This window comes from Amblyomma americanum, chromosome 2 (assembly GCF_052857255.1).
Source record: "Amblyomma americanum isolate KBUSLIRL-KWMA chromosome 2, ASM5285725v1, whole genome shotgun sequence".
NCBI lineage: Eukaryota > Metazoa > Arthropoda > Arachnida > Ixodida > Ixodidae > Amblyomma > Amblyomma americanum.
In genome coordinates this window covers 206,526,261-206,546,849 of record NC_135498.1, presented here as the reverse complement: position 1 = coordinate 206,546,849, position 20,589 = coordinate 206,526,261, and the positions used below count along the sequence as shown (strand labels likewise).

At 44.2% G+C, this 20,589-nt stretch overlaps 1 protein-coding gene across 1 annotated transcript in view; it reads left to right on the top strand.

Moving 5' to 3' along the window:
* The first annotated feature begins 9,184 nt into the window (after nucleotides 1-9,184).
* The window catches only part of LOC144122115 (monocarboxylate transporter 12-like), a 97,408-nt gene continuing 86,003 nt past the window's right edge, over nucleotides 9,185-20,589 (top strand). The window contains exon 1 of the mRNA XM_077655639.1: nucleotides 9,185-9,319. Within this exon, the coding sequence (XP_077511765.1) occupies nucleotides 9,238-9,319 (82 nt within the window). The 5' untranslated portion in view covers nucleotides 9,185-9,237. The remainder of the gene's footprint in view (nucleotides 9,320-20,589) is intronic.

Below are 20,589 nucleotides of genomic sequence, written 5' to 3'. Positions count from 1 at the left end.
CACATAGGCCACGCTAAAGGTCAATGGTGGATTCTCCGGGACGACGGCCAAGAGCGGAAACCTCGAGCAGTATTGCTTTCGCAATAAAAAAGATAGCGCCTGGGACCGACGTGCAAGGTTTTGTACCGTAGGGCAAATTTGCCGGAATTAGCTTTAGCAAAGGTGACTAGCCGCTTGCGGAAGTTACGAACTCTGTGCGAAGAGTGTTCGCCGACGCTGAAATTTGTTCTTTTAAATTTGTGGCTTTTAGAAAATATCATGTCGTTCATTTTGTATGAAATAAATTTGACTATTATTGAACGAGGGCGGTTGGGTTCATAAAGGCCGAGTCGGTGGGCGCGTTCTACTTCCTCAGGATGAATGTTTAAGCTCAAGTATTGAGCCCAGTAACGAATGATCTCTCTCTCAGAGTCGGCAAATGTTTCGCATGGGTTATAAGGTTGGAATCGGGAATTCATGAAATATAAGAATGTTACGACATGATCTTTTTTCACTGCTCTCAATGCGGGCCTTGAGGATTTCAGTCTGCCGAGCTATCCGAGTATTCTAAGATTTTATGGTTTCTAACCCAGATTTCATGGCTGTGATGGCTTCGAAATGCGGCTCAAGATCGGTCGTGCGTTTACTTGAGCCAGCTATAGCACCATCAGTGGATATAAGTTGGTTTTTAAGGCCTTGCACTTCAGTGATTAGTTGAGTTTGACCGCCGGATAAGTTTCTTGGTTCTGCGGTACAGCTTCGTAATAACTAGGCCTTGGGTTGGTTTCAATATCGCCTGCGAAAAGCAGCAAGCAGCGAACAACATGAGCGCATTCAACCACAAGAAAAGTGCAGCACTGCGGGCTCGGCAACTGCACCATGAAATAATTGCTACTTTTTTTAGTATACAAGGAATGCGGATAACTAACCTGGGGCGTCGTTCGTCATGGGGCGTCGTTCGTCATTGGGGCGTCGTTCGTCATTTGGCAGCGGCGGCATCAACCCTCGTGCACGGCATCTGAGCCTCTCCTCTGTGTATTTACAGTTTTCCCCGACCCGGTGTTCTGGAACCTGAAGGACAGCAATTTGCGGCAACGCACTGATTCCACCGACTTCACACTTTCACACGCGGCCACATCGGCCTGAAATTGCTGTGGACATATTCGAGACGGCTCGGCAAACCCGGGAATACCCATCGCCATTGCACCAGCGCCGACAGCGACAACCGGCAACAAGTCCCGCGAGGGGCGTCGTTCGTCATTTGGCAGCGGCGGCATCAACCCTCGTGCACGGCATCTGAGCCTCTCCTCTGTGTATTTACAGGTTGGTTGATATTATTCTGTACTGCTTTTTTCTTTTTGTTGTCTTATCACCGCCTATGCCGCTGCTGCCAAAGACCTCTTGTTATTTTTTTCTGCTTTGCCACGGTTTTAACCATGTCGCGTTGTTGTGCGTGCCGATCGCGGGTTCCCGACAATGGGCCGCATATGACCTGTTCAGAATGCCAATTTACTTTTCATCTGGGTGCATGTTCTGGTATAAGTGACGAAACATGGAATTCCAAACGCGGTTCTTTCAAGAAATCTTGGAAGTGTGACCGGTGTAGCAAGGGTTCACGAAGCGATGACTCGGAGAGCCCCAACTTAGACAGCGACTTAGCAGCGCACTTGCTAGCAATTCAGACCAAACTCGATACTCTTCTAGCTCTCCCTAAACTGGTAGACGCACTTGACTCCAGCGTGAAGTTCCTGTCAGACAAGTTCGATGAATTTCAGGATCGTCTTCAAATTCAAGAGCAAGCGACAAAAAAACTAGCCGAACGCATGGATCAGATAGAAAAGGCCGACTCTTCCAGTGAACTGCAACAGATAATGCAAGATGTAGATAACCTGGAGTGGCGTAGCCGTCGCAACAACATTGAATTTCACGGCATTCCTGAAACTGAAAACGAGAACTTGCTCGAAAAAATAAATGAATTAGCCCCTAGACTGGATATTCAGCCACTAACTAAGCAAGATATCACCGCACTACATCGGCTTCCTGCGAAACAAGGCAAAACACGGGGCATCATTGCTCGCTTCGTCAGTCATGAACATCGTGACGCCTGGCTGGCAAAGCGACAGACACTAAGGAATGAACCTGGTGAGATGTTTATGTGCGAAAACATGACAAGGCTTTCCCGTAGTCTTCTGACAAAAACGAAGGAGTGGGCGAAGAACGCAGGCTACGCTTTCGTATGGCACACGAACGGAAAAGTGCTAGTCCGGAAGAAGAGCGGAGATAATGCTGTGGTGATTCGCACGGTTCAGGATCTTGATGATCTGCAGTGATTATTCTTGGCAAGTTTGTTTTTCTTTGAAATTTTCTTCCACAATAAAAAACCTGCCCACACTTTCAGTTTTTCATCTTAATGCCAGGAGTTTACGCAACAAGTATGATGAAGTAATTTCTTTTTTGTCGGAACCTAATCATTCCTATGACATCATTTGTTTTACAGAGACTTGGTTCTCATGTGATGACGAGTGTTTTTCACTTTCCGGATATGATGTTGTATCTGCATGTCGCTGTAGGAGGCGTGGTGGTGGTATCGCTGTATACATCCGATCAAAGCTTAATTATAAGGTACTTCCGGAGTTCAAGATAATTGGCGATAATTATGAATGCATAGTTATACAGTGTCGTGGTATGATTTTCTCTGTCATGTACCGTCCTCCATCAGGCGTTCTCCGTGACTTTATGCAGTTTACTGAAAAGATACTTGAACTCAGTGTTCAGCTGAAGTCTGAAAGCGTTCTTGTGGGTGATTTCAACCTGAATGCTTCCCTTGACAATCAAGCCTACTTACAATTCAAAGAGTTATACGAGTCTTATGGTTGCTCCAACGTAATCACCACACCGACAAGAATTACACCAAGTTCCCAAAGTATTCTTGATCTGTGCGTTACAAGTTTCCCTCGTGAGAATGTAAAATCAGGCACCATGGTCTGCAGTTTAAGCGATCATTTGCCAATATATTGTGTGTTACCCTGCAAACACACAGTCGCCCCCGAACACAAAGTATTAATTAGAGATTACTCCGAGTACAATGTTAACAAGTTTAGGGACATGCTGACAAATGTTGACTGGAACATAATTTTGGAGCTCTCGAACCCCGATGCCGCCTACGACGCTTTCCTTTCATGCTTTGTATCTGCTTATAACACATGTTTTCCCCTCAAGCCCCGAAAAAAGAACAAAAAAGTACGAAAGCCCTGGATTTCTCGTGAATTGTTTCAAAGAATCAAACAGAAAAACCGACTTTTCCAAACATTCTTGCAAACAAAAGATGAAAGTGACTTTCATGCATTCAAGAAAGTACGAAATCTGCTAAATTCAGACTTAAAAAAAGCAAAGCTCAAATACTACACACATAAATTTACACAGGTGAACGGTAATACACGACTGGTAGGGCAAACCATGAGAGAGTTAATCTATAAGAATGCAGAAACAAAAAAAGTGAAATTTCGGAATGCCGATCTGTCTGAAGCAGAGGTTTCAAACCTGTTTAATGAGCATTTTCTCGCTGCTGGTGCTCCTTTAGCCGACGCAACAAATGTCCCTTCTTCTACACCTTGGGAAAATTATGTCACTGCAAGTAATCCGAATACAATATTTTTGTCCCCCACTGATTTCAGCGAGGTGCAAGATATAATTATGTCTCTAAAAGACGGTTGTGCATCTGGCACTGATGAGATCAGACCAAAACCACTGAAGGCTGTGAGTCAAATAGTTAGTACTCCTATTGCACACATCTGCAATCTTATAATGGAAAAGGGAGTTTTCCCAGCCAAAATGAAACTTGCTCGTGTGACGGCTATACACAAGGGAGGCTCTTTCGATGACGTGAACAATTACAGGCCGATCTCTGTGCTTTCTGTATTTTCGAAAATAGCTGAGCATATTATAAACAAAAGGCTTGTTGGATTTCTAACCTCGCAAAATATTATCGTAAGGCAACAGTTCGGCTTCCAGAAAAACAAATCTCCAGAAACAGCACTACTTGGAATAAAAGATGAAATTCTGCACAATATCGAAAACAAGGCATTAACTCTGGGTATATTCCTCGATTTTAGAAAAGCGTTCGACAGTGTCCAACATGATATACTTATAAAAAAGCTTCAGCATTACGGTGTCAGGGGTATAGCTGGTACTCTCCTCATGAGTTATTTAACTTCACGTGAGCAGTATACTGTCATCAATGGTGAATGTTCAGAGACAAACACTCTGTTGTATGGTGTACCACAAGGGTCCATCCTAGGGCCAGTCTTATTTCTCATCTATATTAATGATATTGTAAATATACCGGGTGCCTCGAATTTGGTTTTATATGCGGACGACACCAATGTGTTCTTTTCGGGTAGGGATTTAGATGCGCTGTTCAGAAAGGCGAACAATTGGATGTTGGGCTTAACCTCATGGCTGGGAAGTAACCGGCTCGCATTAAACATAAACAAAACAAAGTATGTACTCTTTCGTTCCAAAGGTACAGAAATGTATACAATTCCGTGTTTAAAATTTAATGGCCTGGACATACAACAGTCTTCTACTACCAGATTTCTAGGTGTGACATTCCACGAAAATCTCTTATGGAATGCTCACATCCACACACTTAGAACTGATCTCTCTCGTGCCTTAGGCATCTTAAACAGACTGAGGTGTTACCTGCCAGCTTCTATCAAACGACTAGTGTACTACTCCCTTATACATTCACGTTTTAGCTATTGTTCTCTTGTGTGGCAAACCACAACGAAAACAAATTTAGATTCCTTACTATCAATACAAAAAAGAGCAATACGCGCTATCAGTAACTTAGAGCTGTCCTCTAGTTGTGCGCCCTACTATAGATCGCATAGAATACTCCAAATGCCTCAGTTCTACAAATACAGACTAAGCCTGGAAGTTTACCGCCAATACCGGTTGGATAAATCTACCTCTGAAACAAAATACCAAGAAAAAAGAAGTGTGTACGATTTAAGAAAAAGCATCATAGTCAAGCCCCGAGCTCGAACAAACTATGGACATCAAAGATTAAGCTGTCAGATAGCAGATTTATTAAACAACTATCCCGTCATTCACGACCTATTAACTGAAAATCTTTCATTAAGCAGGTTTAGGAAAACACTCAAGGGATTATTCTTAACGGAAGACTAGTGTGTTATGTTTTCATGTTTTTCTTCTTGTTTTCAATTTTATGTTCCATGTGCTTCAAGTTCGATAGTTTACATGTATTTTATGTTTGGAAGTGTTTTGTTAACATGTATTGCTAGCAGAAGTTGCTGCACTTATTCTTGTACTCTGTTTCCTGTACATATTCTTGCACTGAAAAAAAAAATATATAATAAGGGGGTTGGGGGATACAGTTTCATCTAAGACATTTCTCTGCATGTAAACTCTGTTGAAACTCTGCATGAGTGTCAAACCGCTGCTTGCCACAGGGTGGCGTGACCTCGTCAGGCACTTTTCCGCCTTTTGTCACGTCCCCCAAGACAATAGTCTTGTATTATTGTCTTGAATAAAAAATGATTGATTGATTGATTGATTGATTGATTGATTGACATGATGTAGACAAACGGATTAGTGGTGTGCGCGCTAGCACAGCCACCGAGCTCGCAGAGCGGTGAAGGCGGTCGATGGCATATTACATTTCCTGCGGCTTATGTTGCTGGTGATGAGGCTTTCCAGAATGGGCCGGGGAAATGGTATCCAGGAGGACGCGCTGCCGGGCATGATGAAGTGATGACGACCGGTTGTGGCCATGTGAAGAAGCGATCGTCACTGCAGTAAAATGCTGTGAATGCTGTGGTTTGTGGGGTAAAGTGCCAACAATGCCGGAAGCAGGGCATTAGCGATGAAGACGAACACCTGCATGATATACAGACATATATATTAGTGGTGTGCGCGCTAGCACAGCCACCGAGACTATTTGCATCATATTTACCCGCTGATATATTGTACGTATTTTACATAATAATTGAGCAACTTTATTTGCCGATATACGCAGTTGCAGATGTCATGTTTATCTATACGTAACAGAAACATTCAAAATCAACCCTGACGTGACAACAGAAGAACTTATACAAACTGGTGGTGAAAAAAGAAACACATGTCGGGCTAGTCCCTTTGAAATGGGCTTGAGAACAAACAAAAACATAAAACGCACTATAATAGTTTAACAGTGCCGTTCGAGGAATTAGCGGATATTAAATGAGACGTCAAAAAACTCACTGAGGTTAGGACAGATGAGACACATACTGTGCTAAGGGGTGGGCACGTACTAGTCTACTGTAGATTAGCGCACACACATGAACTAGATGTGGGATTCCTCATCACTAGGAGTATAGCTGCAAACGTAGAGAAATTCTGTAGTATTAAGTAGTATTAACTAGTGTTAGATGATGGCAGTTATCTTAATAAACCTTAAAAGACCTACAAACCGAACATGGTACAGCTAGCTCTGATGATCTAGCTATGATGATCAGACCATCGAAAGATTCTATGTAGACGTGGAATCAACAAATGTGCAAAAATAAACACATAGCAGACGGCAATGATTGGCGGTATTGGTGCCAAGGTGGGCAAGAAGAGGCTGGAGACTAGCAATGGGGGACAATGGCATAGGCTCCAGTAAAAGCAGGGTAACTTATTAGCAAAGTTCAGAGAGAGAAATAAGTTATGAATCATGAATGCATTCTTTCGTAAACAGGAGAACAGAAAGCGGGCGTGAAATAGCCTTAATCGTACAACTAAAATGAAATAGATTTCATACTGTGCGCTCATCTTAGTACCGTACAAGATGTTTAGGTCCTCGGAAAGGAGCGTTGTAGCGAGCACAGAATGGTAAGGTCTGTAATTAACTTAGACTTGAAGAGGGAACGGAAGAAGCTAGTGAAGAGGAAGTCCATTAACGAGTTATCGGTAACAGGGAAAGTAAAAGAAATCAGTATCTCGCTGCAGGATACACACGGCTTCAACTCAGGAAGAAGACTCTAATGTCGAAGCACGGAACGATAATCTAGCAGCTATCATTATGGAGTTCGCAGTAGAAGTGCGCTGTAGGATAGCTAAACGGAATACCGGAAAGCTCTCTCAGGAGACGAAAGAACTGATTGCGAAACGCCAAAGCACGAAAGCCTCTATCGCTGAAGACAGAATAGAGCTTATAGATCCATACCAGTTATTAAATGAGCGCAAGGTAGCCGACATAAGGAAATTTAACATGGAAAGAATCGAGCATGCTCTTAAGAACAGAGGTAACTTAAATACGATGAGGAGGAAACTATGCATATGCAAAATTTAGATGCATGCGTTAAGAGACAAATATGGCAATGTCATAAGCCACATAGATACGATAGTTAGAGTAAGCGACGAGCCCTACAACAAACCTATAGAGTAGCAAATGTAAAGGAGCCAGTAGAGCACATCAATGGGGTATCCCGCCAATAACAAAGGAAGAAGTAAACATTAGAAACAATGGAAACGGGATCAGGTAACAGAAAATCTGTAGAAGGATGGAGGGGAGATTTTGCTAGAAAAACTAGCCGCCCTGTATACGCATTGCCATATATCTCGAGCGTAATGGAAGCTTGGAAGATCGCTTATATAATTGAAATTCATAGGAAAGGGAACGTCAAGGACTTTAGAAATTACAGACCGATAAGCTCACTCTACGTAGCCTCCAAAGTATTTACTAAGGCAACCGCCAGTACATGTAGTACAGCCTTACCCTTCTGTCAGCGAAATTATTAGGCTGGCTTCTCTAATGAATAAACTACAATATACCATAGTCACAATATCAATCAAGCGATGAAGAAATGTGCAGAGTTTAACAAACCCGTACATTAATCATTCATAGATTAAGAGAAAGCATTTGACAGTAGAAATCTCAGCCGTCATGCAGGCATTACGGAATCATAGTATGGATGTGCCTTATGTAAAAATGCTGGAAATTATCTGCAACGGCTCTACTGCCAAGAGAATCCTTATAAAGAGCAATAAAATTTTAATAAACAAAAGCGTGAGGCAGAGAGACACATTCTCGCCAGTTGTATTCACCGTCTGTTTACAAGATTTGTTCAGAGCGTTGCATTTGGGACATTTGGAGATAGGATCGAGTTCGTGGATAATACCTAAGTATTATGCTTTTGCTGATAACATAGACCTGCAAATTCTCTCGGGGGATGAACTGCAAAGCATGATCTATGGCTTAGACAGGCAGAACAGAATGGTAGGCCTAAAGATAATATTAATAAAAGCAAAGGAAGGTTTCATAGTCTCGCAAAGGACGAACAGTTAACATTTGCTAGGGAGGCTCTCGAAGTGGTAGCGCAATGCGCCTACTTAGGGCAGGTAGTGACCGCAGATCCGCATCACGAGAGGGAATTAGCTAGAATAATAAGAATGGGATGGAGCAGATCTAGTCGGTCATCTCAAATGATGAATGGGATTTTACCAATATCTTTAGAGAAAGCATATACCAGCTGTATTTTACTGTTACTCACCTATGGGGCTGACACGTGGCGGCTAGCGAAAAGGGATCAATATAAATTGAGGACAACGCAGCGAAATAGGAAAGGAAAATGAAGGGTGTCATGTTAAGAGACACATTACAGAAAAAAGTTGTATGATGCAATAAACTGATATTATTTGCCATAGAAATCTTATGTTGTTATCATTCGCATGTCATGCAAAATTCATTCATTTTTTTTTCATAATCGCACATTTGTCATACAGGTCTTATACAATATCATACAAGTTGTATGACGTTTGAATGACGACGACTGTATGAGTTTATTGTATCATATAGCTATTGAAAAAATAGGGCTGTTAAAGCGCATAGTGGGTCAGAGAACAACTGCGGGTTAATGATGTCCTACTCGAAGTCAAGAAGAAATGGGCTTGAGCAGGACGAGTAGCGCGAAGGCAAGATAACTGATGGTCGTTAGCTGTAACAGACTGGATTTCGAGAGAAGGCAAGCGTAGCAGGGAGCGGCAGAAAGTTAGGTGGTCGGCTGAGATAATGAAGTTTGCGGGGATACGCTGGCCGCAGCCAGCACAGGACAGGGTTGCTTGGGAGGTATGGGAGAGGCCTTTGTCCTGCAGCGGAAGTAGTCAGGATAATGACAATGATGTCTCCAAACAGAGTCTTTGTTTCTTCCAGCCACGCCAGACACGGAAAATAGAAGCAAAAGGTCTGTGCCTGCCGACAATTCAGCGAAAGAAATGGACGCCTTCCCGCAGCACAGGTGGAAATTAGCCATGCCAAGACACGATCCCGATAGCGTGCACTGCTGGATGACTGCAGGTGAGTTCGCACCTGGTATGTTCGTCTCTCAAGGTACGCATAAGAGGAAGTCGCGCAATAGCGGAGCTCGAGACTATGTTGAAGGGTAAAAGAGTCATTTGATGGAAATGTTTTCTGGGCGATGAAAAGATAGCGTGAGCACTGCGGTCAAGCGTGCGCGCTACCTAGCGGCTGCGCACTTCACCTAGCATACGTGTTATATGGTAGGCAGTCACGTCAAAGCCGCAGTTCTTTGTTCATACCTTCTTCCTTTATATGTCTTCGGAATTCGAGATAGCTTGGAGTTCATAAATGCTACCGAGTTAGAGCTTAGAAAGCTTCCAAAATGAACAGATCATCCAGAAAAACAGATGTTAACAGTAGAAGTTTCCAGCTCAGAAGAACATTTATGCTACTGCCAGACCTTTGCGTTTCGCGCAAGAAGAGCGCTAGGACTTGCAACATAATTCATGCCATTGGCTTCACGCTCAGCGGCTGCAAAGCAACTTGCCAAGGCGGTGGTCAGACCTGTGACGCAGCGGAAGGTGCTTAGAATCTCTGGCTCCGGACAGGCCGCCATTGGAATCTGAACCTAGCAACGTTTAACGCTGAAACTATCCAGAGAGGCTAGCCTAGCAGTGCTGTTCGAGGAACTAGCGGGCAATAAACGTAATGTCATAGGGCTGAGTGAAGATAGGAGGACAAGTGAGGCAAACACAGTACTAAAGGGCGGGCGCATACTGTGCTATCGGGGATTAGCGGACCGATTAGAACTAGGTGTGCAGTTCCTCATCAATCAGGATATAGCTGCCAGCGTAAGGAGTTCTATGGTATTAACGAGAGGGTGCCAGCTATCGTAATTAGGCTAAATAGGAGGTGCAAGCTGAAAGGAATGCAGGCCCACGCGCCTACACCCAGCCATATTAACCTTATCGTTGAAAACTTCTATAAAGACGTGGACTCGGCAACGAAAAAAGTAAAATCACAGTACACTGTACTGATGAGCGACTTCAATGCGAAGGTGGGCAAGAAGCAGGCAGGTGACCAGGCAGTGGCCGACTACGGGATAGGGTCTAGGAATAGCAGGTAAGAGTTATTAGACGATTTCGCCGATAGAAAAAATTTATAGATCATGAATACCTTCTTCTGCAAACGGAAGTGGACCTGGAGGAGCAACAGAAATGAGACTAAATTAAATAAACTTCATACTATGCGCTCCCCTAGGCATTATGCAGGATGTGGAGGTAGTCGGAAAGGTGCGTTGTAGCGGCGATAGAACGGTATAGTCCCGAATTAGCCTAGATTTGCAGAAGAAACGCAAGAAACTAGTGAAGTGGAAGCCCATTAACGACTGAGCGGTGAGGGGGTGAGTAGAGGAATTCAGGATTCCTCTCCAGAACAGATATTAGGCTTTAACTGTGGAAGGCGATCTTAATGTTGAAACAAACAAAGATAATCTCATTTCTATGATTACGGAGCGCGCCGTAGAGTTAGGCGGTAGGACAGTTCGGCAGATACTGTCTAGCTATCTCAGGAGACGAAAGATCTGATTAAGAAGCGCCAAAGCATAAGGGCGTCTAACCTAAAGACAGAATAGAGCTAGCAGAGCTCTCGATGTTAATAATTAAACGCAAGGTAGTCGACATAAGAACGTTGATGATGGAGAGAATTGAATATGCTCTACAGAACAGAAGTAGCCTAAAAGCGGTGGAAAGGAAACTAGGCACAGGTAAAAACCACGTGCATGCGTTAAAAGTGAAAGAAAGCAAAGGAATTAGCAATGTAGGTAAGACTGTTAAAGTAGCCGAAAAGTTCTACATAAATCTGTACAATAGCCAATGTAATCAGCACGTTAATGAGAAAGACATTAGCGCACAGCAATGCGTCATACCGTCAAAAACAAAAGAGGAAGTAAAGAAAGCCTCGGGAGCAATGGAAACGGGATCAGGTAACAGCATATCTGTAGACAGACGGAGGGGAGATTTCGCTAGCAACACTAGCCCAGATTATGCGCACACCTTCCGCATCAACCCTGCACTGTCCCAGAAAAGACAAGACGTGATCTACTGTTCTAGCGCGCTCGCGGCGCCGTCAAATGTCCAAAAAAAGCCGATTTCAAAACGTCGCATCGCCATCAACGACTACGCCCTGCCTCTGCGCCGAAGCTCTTACCGTACGTCGCAGCCAGAACGCCAAGGGATCGGGGTCAAGTGTACGAAATGCTTTGCAACGACGTCACCCAGACGTCGATGAGCCGCTGGACGTTGCTCGTTGTCCTTGTGACAAAAAACGGCACCCTAGAGAGTTCTTATCGATTACTGGGGGCTGAATAACAACGCAACAACGATGAAATTTTACCTCTTACTCTGGATAGGCTATACGCTAGACAACATTTGCTACGCCAAGTACTCCTTGTAGATGGATCTGAATGGCGGGTACTCGTAGGTTTAAGCTGAAGAAAGAGAGCAAGAGAAAACAGGCTTAATGCCATTTGGGTTTTGTTCCACACCAGGAACTTTTGAAATAGTACAGGACACCATGTTCCTAAGTCTTAAATTGCAGGCTTGTCTTGTATACCTAGAGGGCGTTGTAGTTTTTGTGACGAAGTTTGGGGAACCTTAAACAGGCTGAAGTAGTATACAGGAGACAGTCAAGTGTTCAGTACTTACCCCTAAGCATGAAAAGGGGTGTTTCGCCTACCAGGAGTTGGCCTTTCTCTTCTAAATCATTATGAACGGCGGCGTGCACCCCGCCCCTCAGAAGAAAATGGCTGCCGCCCAGATTTATTTATTTATTTATTTATTTATTTATTTATTTATTTATTTATTTATCACAGTTTGCATTACGGTGGGGTGAAGAGAGCGTTACAACATTATCATTTGACATAGTGCAGGAAAAGAAAAAAATACACGAAATGCTTTGCAGCATATTTTGATACAATCAAGCACAAGCATAAAATTACAGCAACGCGGCAAACGATTCTTGGGGTAACTTATTCCATTCATTTGTAGTTTTTGGAATTAAGAATGACATTATTAGTAAATCAGTTCTGTATATAATTTCTTTTACTTTGAAAATGTGGTCCCTTTTTGCAGATATATTGTCTGGCGGAAGTAAATAATGGTCACGGTTTTAGAATGGTTTAGAATGGTATATATTATGCAAAAATTTCAGCCCAAGTCCTTCTGCGGCTCTGCAGTTAAACCCATCCTAATGACTTCTGGGCGGCTGAGAGAAATTTTTGGTGTAAGTATTTAAAGCAATTGAGTATTTAAAACAGCTCCCGCAGCCTGATGACACGAAAGCCGGCTACGGATTTCTGGGACACTGTCTCTGTTACAGTTGATTTATCACGAACTTCTTACGCATCGCCAAACCTTTGACTGAGTTCTCAAAGGACGACTAGCTATTCAGATCGGAAGCGTTGCTAGTTAATGCCTTCAAGAAATTTCAGCGTATTTTAGAGTCCTTTTTTGGTTCTCGAGAAATCTGACGTATACGCAGATACAAATTCATACCGGCGCAGGCAGCATGGGCCTATGCGCCGTCCTCTTTCAGGAAAATGACGGGCTGGATAGACCAATCGCGTAGGCAAGCCTTTGCGTGTTGAAAGCCAGGGATAGTTCTTTGACAACCGAAATCGAGTGCCTCACTACCATTTTGGCTTAAACAGAATTACACATGTACCTGATCTGGTGTTCCTTAAAGCTTGCCAGGGATGACTAAACTCTCAGCTGGCTCCCCGATTCCAGTGGCCCCTCCGGCCGTCTCACTCCATGCAGCCTGGGCCTCCCATGGTTCGATGTCACCGTATAGTGAACAAATCTGATTGGAAGTACTGCAATGCATATTTCCTTTCCACAGGCGCCTGTCGTTCTAGCGCTGAAAGAAGATGCCGATAGGTTCCTGGGAATAATCAAATACTTATCTGGACGTCCCTCTCCCGAGGTTACAGCTCCCTGTGCCATTCGCGGTTATTTACTGACTCGTTGCAAGCGCGAAGAAGAGAGAGAAAGGAATTTTACTGAGAGGAAAGGAGAAGACGTCGGCCGGTGGTAACATGACCTGGCCTCCTACTCTCCACTGGGGAAAGGGAAGGGGAGGAAAGGGAAAGAGCGAATGAAGGTTGATGATGGCATAATACAACGAGTTTCATGGCTGATATTCACACACGCACACATACTGGCTCGCATTCGCATCACGGTGAGTAGACGCACGTGAAATTCGTATTTTGAACACATGTGTCAACTGATATTGGAGTAGGAGCTCAATGAAACCACAAATTCAAATGTACACTCTGATGCGTGTCAGACCGTAAACCGTGTAGGCAGTGCACAGGCGGTCACCGACGGGTAGCCGGGCCTGTGTCGCATAGAAACTTCAGCACAGCCTTCTTCACACACCATTAATCAGCACGTTGCACCCTGGCGCCTAGAAGAGTTTCTTCAGAGTGGGGGTGAGACTCCTGTTGTCTGACGGTCACTTCCAGTGTTCTCCTCTCATCAGTGCAGTGTCTGCACTCGCACAGAGGGTGTCAAACAGTCTCTGGAGTTGGCACTGTACCCAATTTGGGTTAGTTTCAATTTCGATCTTGTGAAGTTAGTGTTTGGTGCAGGCAACGCCAAGCCACAACCGGTGGAATGAAGTCCCTTGACCAACATATGGACATATGAGCATATGCGTACGCATGAAGTGGGGCCTCTGAATGCCTTTTTCGACTAAATGAATGTAATTCAGTTGGCTTCCTTTCCAGCTCTGTTCAAAATTCTTCCACATGTCTAAACGTGTTGTTTTTGTCGCTGCTTAAAATTGATTTATTTTATTTTTATCATTTTGTTTCAAGCTTTCACTCGTTCCACTATTCTATATATCCGAATCATTCCTCTCTTTTCCTTGCAATCGCCCATGTATTTTTACTTTGCATTCACCACCAACCCGTGGCCAATAAACCGCGCCAGTATGTGCCATTTCTACCAACAGCAACAGCAACAGTAAGCGCTAGCACATTTGGGCAGCAACAACGTTTAGACACACAGCTACATTGCTTCGTTAAGTACTGCGAAGCCAGGCCTACCTCGTTCTCTCACTGTTCTTACGTGGAAAATTGTGACCACCCCCTGCGCACACCCTAAACTTCACGCTTCGTGCAGCCTTCTTTGTGCTCGAGTCCTCGTGGTCGTAATTTGATAGAAGCGACCAGACGTTCCAAAACGCTCCTGGGATGCGGAATGTAACCGAGAGGAGACAGGCCTTAAACAGAGGAAGGTTGACCACATGGGACAGATGCTAGGAAAGCTGCCTAAAACGCGCAGCTCTGGAAATATCTACAACCTTGTACCATTACGCCTCATAGACGAAAACTTACTTTTTCACTACGCTCCTTAATGTAGAAAAATTCTGTATAATTCTCTTTCAGCTCTGGTGACGTTTATTTCTTAACACAGATCGAGGCACGAGTGTGCTTCCTCTGCCGAAGCCAAAGAGAGTAAGCGTCTTCGTACAGAGCGTAAGGAGAGGCGCTGTTGCGGCCCTGTAGTTGATGCACATCTGGACCTTTACTTCCTGGGAAAGACTAAAGAAGGCGAAAAGGAGGCAGACATTTGAAAAAAAACAACTATGACGACAATAAGCTGTGTCGGTAAAGGAAACATAAAGATAATCCTTTCGAGACGTTATAGTGCGAAGGCGGGATCCGGCAACTGAAACGGGTTCATATTAGGATGAAGCGCTAGGTGTGCACATATCTCCATATATCTCAGCGACCGGAAGATATCGCCCTGCATTAAGCTGGCGGTACTCTGCAATATTTCTTGGTTTTCCTGCTGAAACGAGAAGGTCAACTGGTTCCAGCTGGGAATTATTCCATAACCTAGTTGAACTGGTTCTAGCTGTAACTGGCTTAAACTTGTTCGGATTTTTTCACCTGGGTATTGGTTCTTCGCCGGCGGTCAAACGGGCGGTTTTACGATTTTTTTTGCTACACATTCGAGGTGCTGCTTGGGTTCTAAAGAACAATCGTAATCGCGCGCACGTTTCTAGGACATTCGATCTCCATTGCTGTCAACGCTTCCCGCCCCCTAAACGAAAGTTTTTCGTCGCCTGTGAACTGAGCGTGGCCGTCAGCGGCAGTGATTCTGATCTTCGACGTCGCCGATCGAGTGCAGTTATCGCCGCCGTCGAACCAATGTACAGTTATTTATGGGCACGAGCCCGTTAAAAAAGGGCAGGTACCCAACGTACGTTCGTGTCACGCACTAACATACCCTTGTCAAAAACGTTGGGAAGTTATTCCTCAACTTCTCGTGAATATAAACTTCATTTCTTCCGTACGTATCCGCTATTATGGTGCAGTTTCTTTATGAGCCGTACATATCCGTATCAACCATGCAAACGGAGTGCGTATGTGTCGTATGGCGTCAGGAAAGAATCCATATGTTCCGCACATAGACGTCTATATCCTCCACAAGCTCCATGTGGCCCGTAAAGACCTTATGGCGCCTGCATGCTCTGCGCATGCAGCCGTTCGTAGCCGCCGTATAATGTCCGTAAGTTCCGCAACGGCTTCCGTATCGACTTCATGGTATCCGCTTGTTCTCCATACGCGCGATATAGAATACATACAGATTCCATACATTTTCCATGCTTACTCATACGGATTCGTTTCAGTAGGGTTGTGTACACCCGATTTGTGAACAACTTAACACGCGCCAGACACAAGTGAAAGGGGTCAAGGTAAGCGCAGTGAGTACACACTTTGCCTGTGTGGCATCCCTTTAGCGCTGCAACCAATATTATTAAAGCTCGCCCGTCCCAACCTTTATCCTTTTTTTACGATCCTTGTACTCTGGAATTCTATTCTGTTTCGGTATTCTGCTCGGCTTTCTATTTCTCTAATAGTGTACTGTAGTATATCTGTGCATGTTAAATAACGAGTGTGAAAAAAAAAACGTTCTGCTCTCGTACGGCGCCTCTTTCTCCCTTTTCCTTCTTTCACTGCCTTGCCGCAGGGGCCAAGTGCTTAGCACGCTCGGCTCCTGAGCCCTAGGATGCGGGTTCGGTCCCGGCCGCGGCGGCAGCGTTAAGATGAATAAGAAACGAAAGGCGCCCGTGTGCTGTGCAATCTCAGTGCACGATGGAGAACCCTAACAGGTCGAAACTTATCACTGCATTGCGCCTTTCTTAAAGACAAACTGGGAAGAACGAGAGAATATTTATGCTAAAGACTGGGTCAATTCATGACGAAAAAAAAGAACCCCGGAAATGATACCATTACCTCTAGGATGCAGATAATAATACGCTAGAACAAGTAATTGGTGATGAGATTGTCGTCCTCTGCAAAATGAAATGGCTGGCAGATTCAACCTACATTTACAAGGCGTGTTTTCTTGACCTTCTGCGAGTTTCGATAACACACCATTTAGTGGTGGTGCAAAGAATAATAACATTTCTTTGAAAGGTGTTAAAAGCCACCTGGCCCCGACAATATCTCTGTAACATTCTTAAAAGGTGTGAAGAAATTTTGCCAAGATTTCTCGACTAAATGTTTCGCCAATCGGCAGGCAGACGTTCTGTCTCACAACTCGCGTGTTGCGTGCAGGGCACATGTACAAAAGACAGGACACAGGTAGAAATTAATATGTACCGGACAACACCATTCATTTCTGTTCTTTGAGAATTGTCCGAGCATATTCTACTCAAATATCTGGACGGTTCTTAAACTTGAATGGCATGATTAACAAGAACCATCATGGCTTCCGAAAACGTTTTTTCCGCCGCTCAACTGACGCCGTACATGAGCTAAATAAAACTCTCGACAGTGGCGGTCAGGTAGATGTTACATTTACGGACTTCTCCAAAGCATTCAGCAGGGCTCCTCGTATTAAGATAATCAGCAAAATGAAAGCAATAGCACCCATTCTGGAATCATTGCTTGCGTATTGTCATATTGAAGAAATCGAAAGCAATATGCGGATAATAAAGGGAACTGCTCTCCGTTTAGATTTCTTTACTCGGGTGTTCCACAGGGCTGCACCTTGGGAGTTGTTTCATTTAAAACTTAAATCAACGATTCCTGTGCTGGCACCAAGTACATCTGCTAGGTTATGCGCCGATGACTGTGTAGCGCTACCTTGTAGCTGCCGTAGCGGCACACGCGAAGAGAAGGAACAACGGGAAGCGCGAGCCGCGTAGAACGCTCAGGACCTTGGCCAGGACCGGACGCTGCCGCCGCCGCTCCGCTGCTGACTCTTCTCCAGCTGCTCTCAATAAATGTGACCGCGGTCGCCTTCCTGGGCGACCTCCACAACTGAATTATACCTAGCCCTAATTGGGAACTTGCAGCTACTAGGAGACTCGTGTAATAAGTGGGATATGACAATTAATAATAACAAAACTCTACTTGCATGCAGCAAACAAGATTAATAAAATGAAATTTACGCATGGTATTACGCACAAGACAACGTAATTAGTGAAGTGAAGGAATCATAGGAACATAGGGGTGATCTTAGCATCAACATCACGCCTTAACTGGCGAACTCGCATCTCCGACATCTGCTCGTCTGCGAGGAAATAGGTTTTGTCTATGGGGAGTTTAACGTCCCAAAGCGACTCAGGCTATCAGGGATGCAGTAGTGAAGGTCTCTGGAGAATTCGACCATGTGGGGTTCATTGACGTTTACTTACATCGCACAGTACACGGTCCTCTAGAATTTCACCTCCATCGAAATCTGACCGGCGTGGCCGGGATCGAACCCGTGTCTCTTGGGTCAGCAGCCGAGCGCCATAACCGCTGAGTCAACGCGGCGCACATATATTTCTTGAAGGTAAATTAGGCAACTCTTTAAGCCCATCTAGGCGGCAAGCAGCTGAATTGGCGAGCCCCAACATAAGTATCAAGGTTCTACCGCGAAACACTGTGACACACTCTTTGGAAGCCTTTCTCAGCTTTTCGACTAGGCCTCAAGCGACACTGAAGTGTCAACAGAATAGAATTGTCTCGTTTCAGAAGCACCACGTTCAAAACCGTTTCTCAAAACAATAACAGTGAAGCAAAAATCCCAGGCAGCACAACAGCATTAGGCGAACGCGGAGATCACCAGCAAAAATTGGCATGAACGACGGTCCTACACTGGCATTTAGGCAAAGCGCTACCACTTTGACATTTTCAGCCCAGTTCTGGGCCAACGTACGGCCGATCGAGAGGTCAACGCAGGCCTGGCGTTCGTTTCGCGACATAGGCCAGTAAAGGCTTCGCACTGACTTTCGAGTTTTCCAGCAATGGCATCCAGCTTTCGAACATTGGTATCCAGCTTTCGAGCACTCGCCTATCCAGATTTCAAACATTGATATCCAGCTTTCAAGCACTAATATCCTGCGTTCGAAAATTGGTGCATGCAACATAACAATCCCAGGCCAATGACTGGCACTGTGGATGTACCATATCTAGGAAATAATGACAAATGATAGTCGCAAAGAATTTAGGCAAAAGATCGGTTCATTGCATCCAGTTAAAATAATCACGCTTCCAGCCCACACAGTATGGCTTGCGCTAACTCTAGCCATTGTGGGGATTAAAGGAAAGGAGGACCAAACAGTATGGTGGCAGAGTCCGTGAGAAAATCATTTATTGTCAAGTTTTCTCGGGCAGATGATTCAAGTTGGAGAACGCAGCTCGGCAAGCTGCTGTGGCACGGCTAAGGCATCCTTAGAGTGCTTAACGGAGCTGTCCTTCAGTAAACTAGTTAAAACGGATGCTTGGGCGAGTTGGTAAGTCATTTTAAACAGACCAGCGCGCAGTTTGACAGGGAAAACGAGGGAGACAACGACACAGACGAGATCTGACTTGACAGTGACAGTTGCAAGTCAGCGCTCGTCTGTGTCGTGTCTCCCTCGTTGTCCCTGTCAAACTGCGCGCTCTTCTGTTTAAAATCAGTAAACTGATCATTCATATCGGAAGTAATCATTGCACTCCTCTTGCAAGAGGACTCTTGCACTGCATTCAAACAAATTCCTCGTTCAGCTCTTGCACGATGACCTTACGGTGAGTCGAGCCTGCAAATAGATGCATGATTAGCCTAAATATGGCCGCAACAGGACAAAAACAAAAAAGGTTAAGTAACTCTGCAGTAGCATAGTCTGCTTGAAGACACTCGCAAGAAGTTTTACGGAATGATTTGTGATTTATGCTTAAGATCTAACACCGCAATAATTGCACAAATGGAAGTCTAATTTGCCTTTTACCAAATGGTTCATATTTAGTGTAAGGCCTCGGGTCGCACCCCCAGTAAACATATTCATTGTGATAAAAGCAAATAATGCCGTATTTAACGAAAAATAATTGATTATTTTGTTTTAGTATTATAGCTGCCTGTCTCTAAATTTAGAGCTCATTTTTTTTTATTCAGGTAAAGATGCAAACATTGTAGCATCTTCTCACGCATGGTCTACAAAACAACATTTCAGAACAAATTTTTTTTTGACGGCTTTAAACATAAGGCTCGCTCCTTTTTGCAAAATACGGTTGATGCAAGAAACTTTGGCCACCTTTGTTTTCTTTAAAAAATCACTTTACCTTAGTCGCTTCGAACACGTGCAATATCAGATTCGAAACTGTGGCTTGAAAACTACACAAAACACCCGTCTGACGGTCCAGAGTAATGTCTTTTTTTCATAGTGAGATAACTTGGGCATACGCATTAACCAGAAATTGCGGATTTTCTATTGCGCCTGCTAGTGTGGAAGCCAAAGAAAAAGAGTACGGAAGTATTACACATATCCTTACCCACTGGTCTGCAGTAGAACTGTAAGCTGCTATGATTCCAGTCGTGCATAAGCACTCTACGACAAACGTATTCCCGAAAGCATGAGATGTCAGGTCACGCAATTTCAAACCCGCTCGTAGAGAAAGTAATGAATCCTTGGTGATGTCATCTCACCAGAGAAGAAAAATAAGGTTCTTACAATTCGGGCAGATTTGCACTGCGCACGACGCAAAACCAAAGATTTCGCAAAGACAGTAGGTACAAAGAAGTCGTCCTCGTTCTTTGTCTCATTCTCTTTTCCTTCCATTAAAAATAAAGCCGCATGTGGTCAAAGCACCATTTACTCCTGAAACTACATTCATTTCTGAACGTGTCACAAAATAAAAGAATTGTAGTGCTTACAAATATATGTTGCAGTCAACAGTACTTAACCGCGTCGGAGCTCTGATGTGGCTTTTCGCTTGCACAGACTACGAACGTTGCCAGCTTGAGTGTGCATGCTTTTTTGTCGCGCTGGTTGTGTGGTTGGGC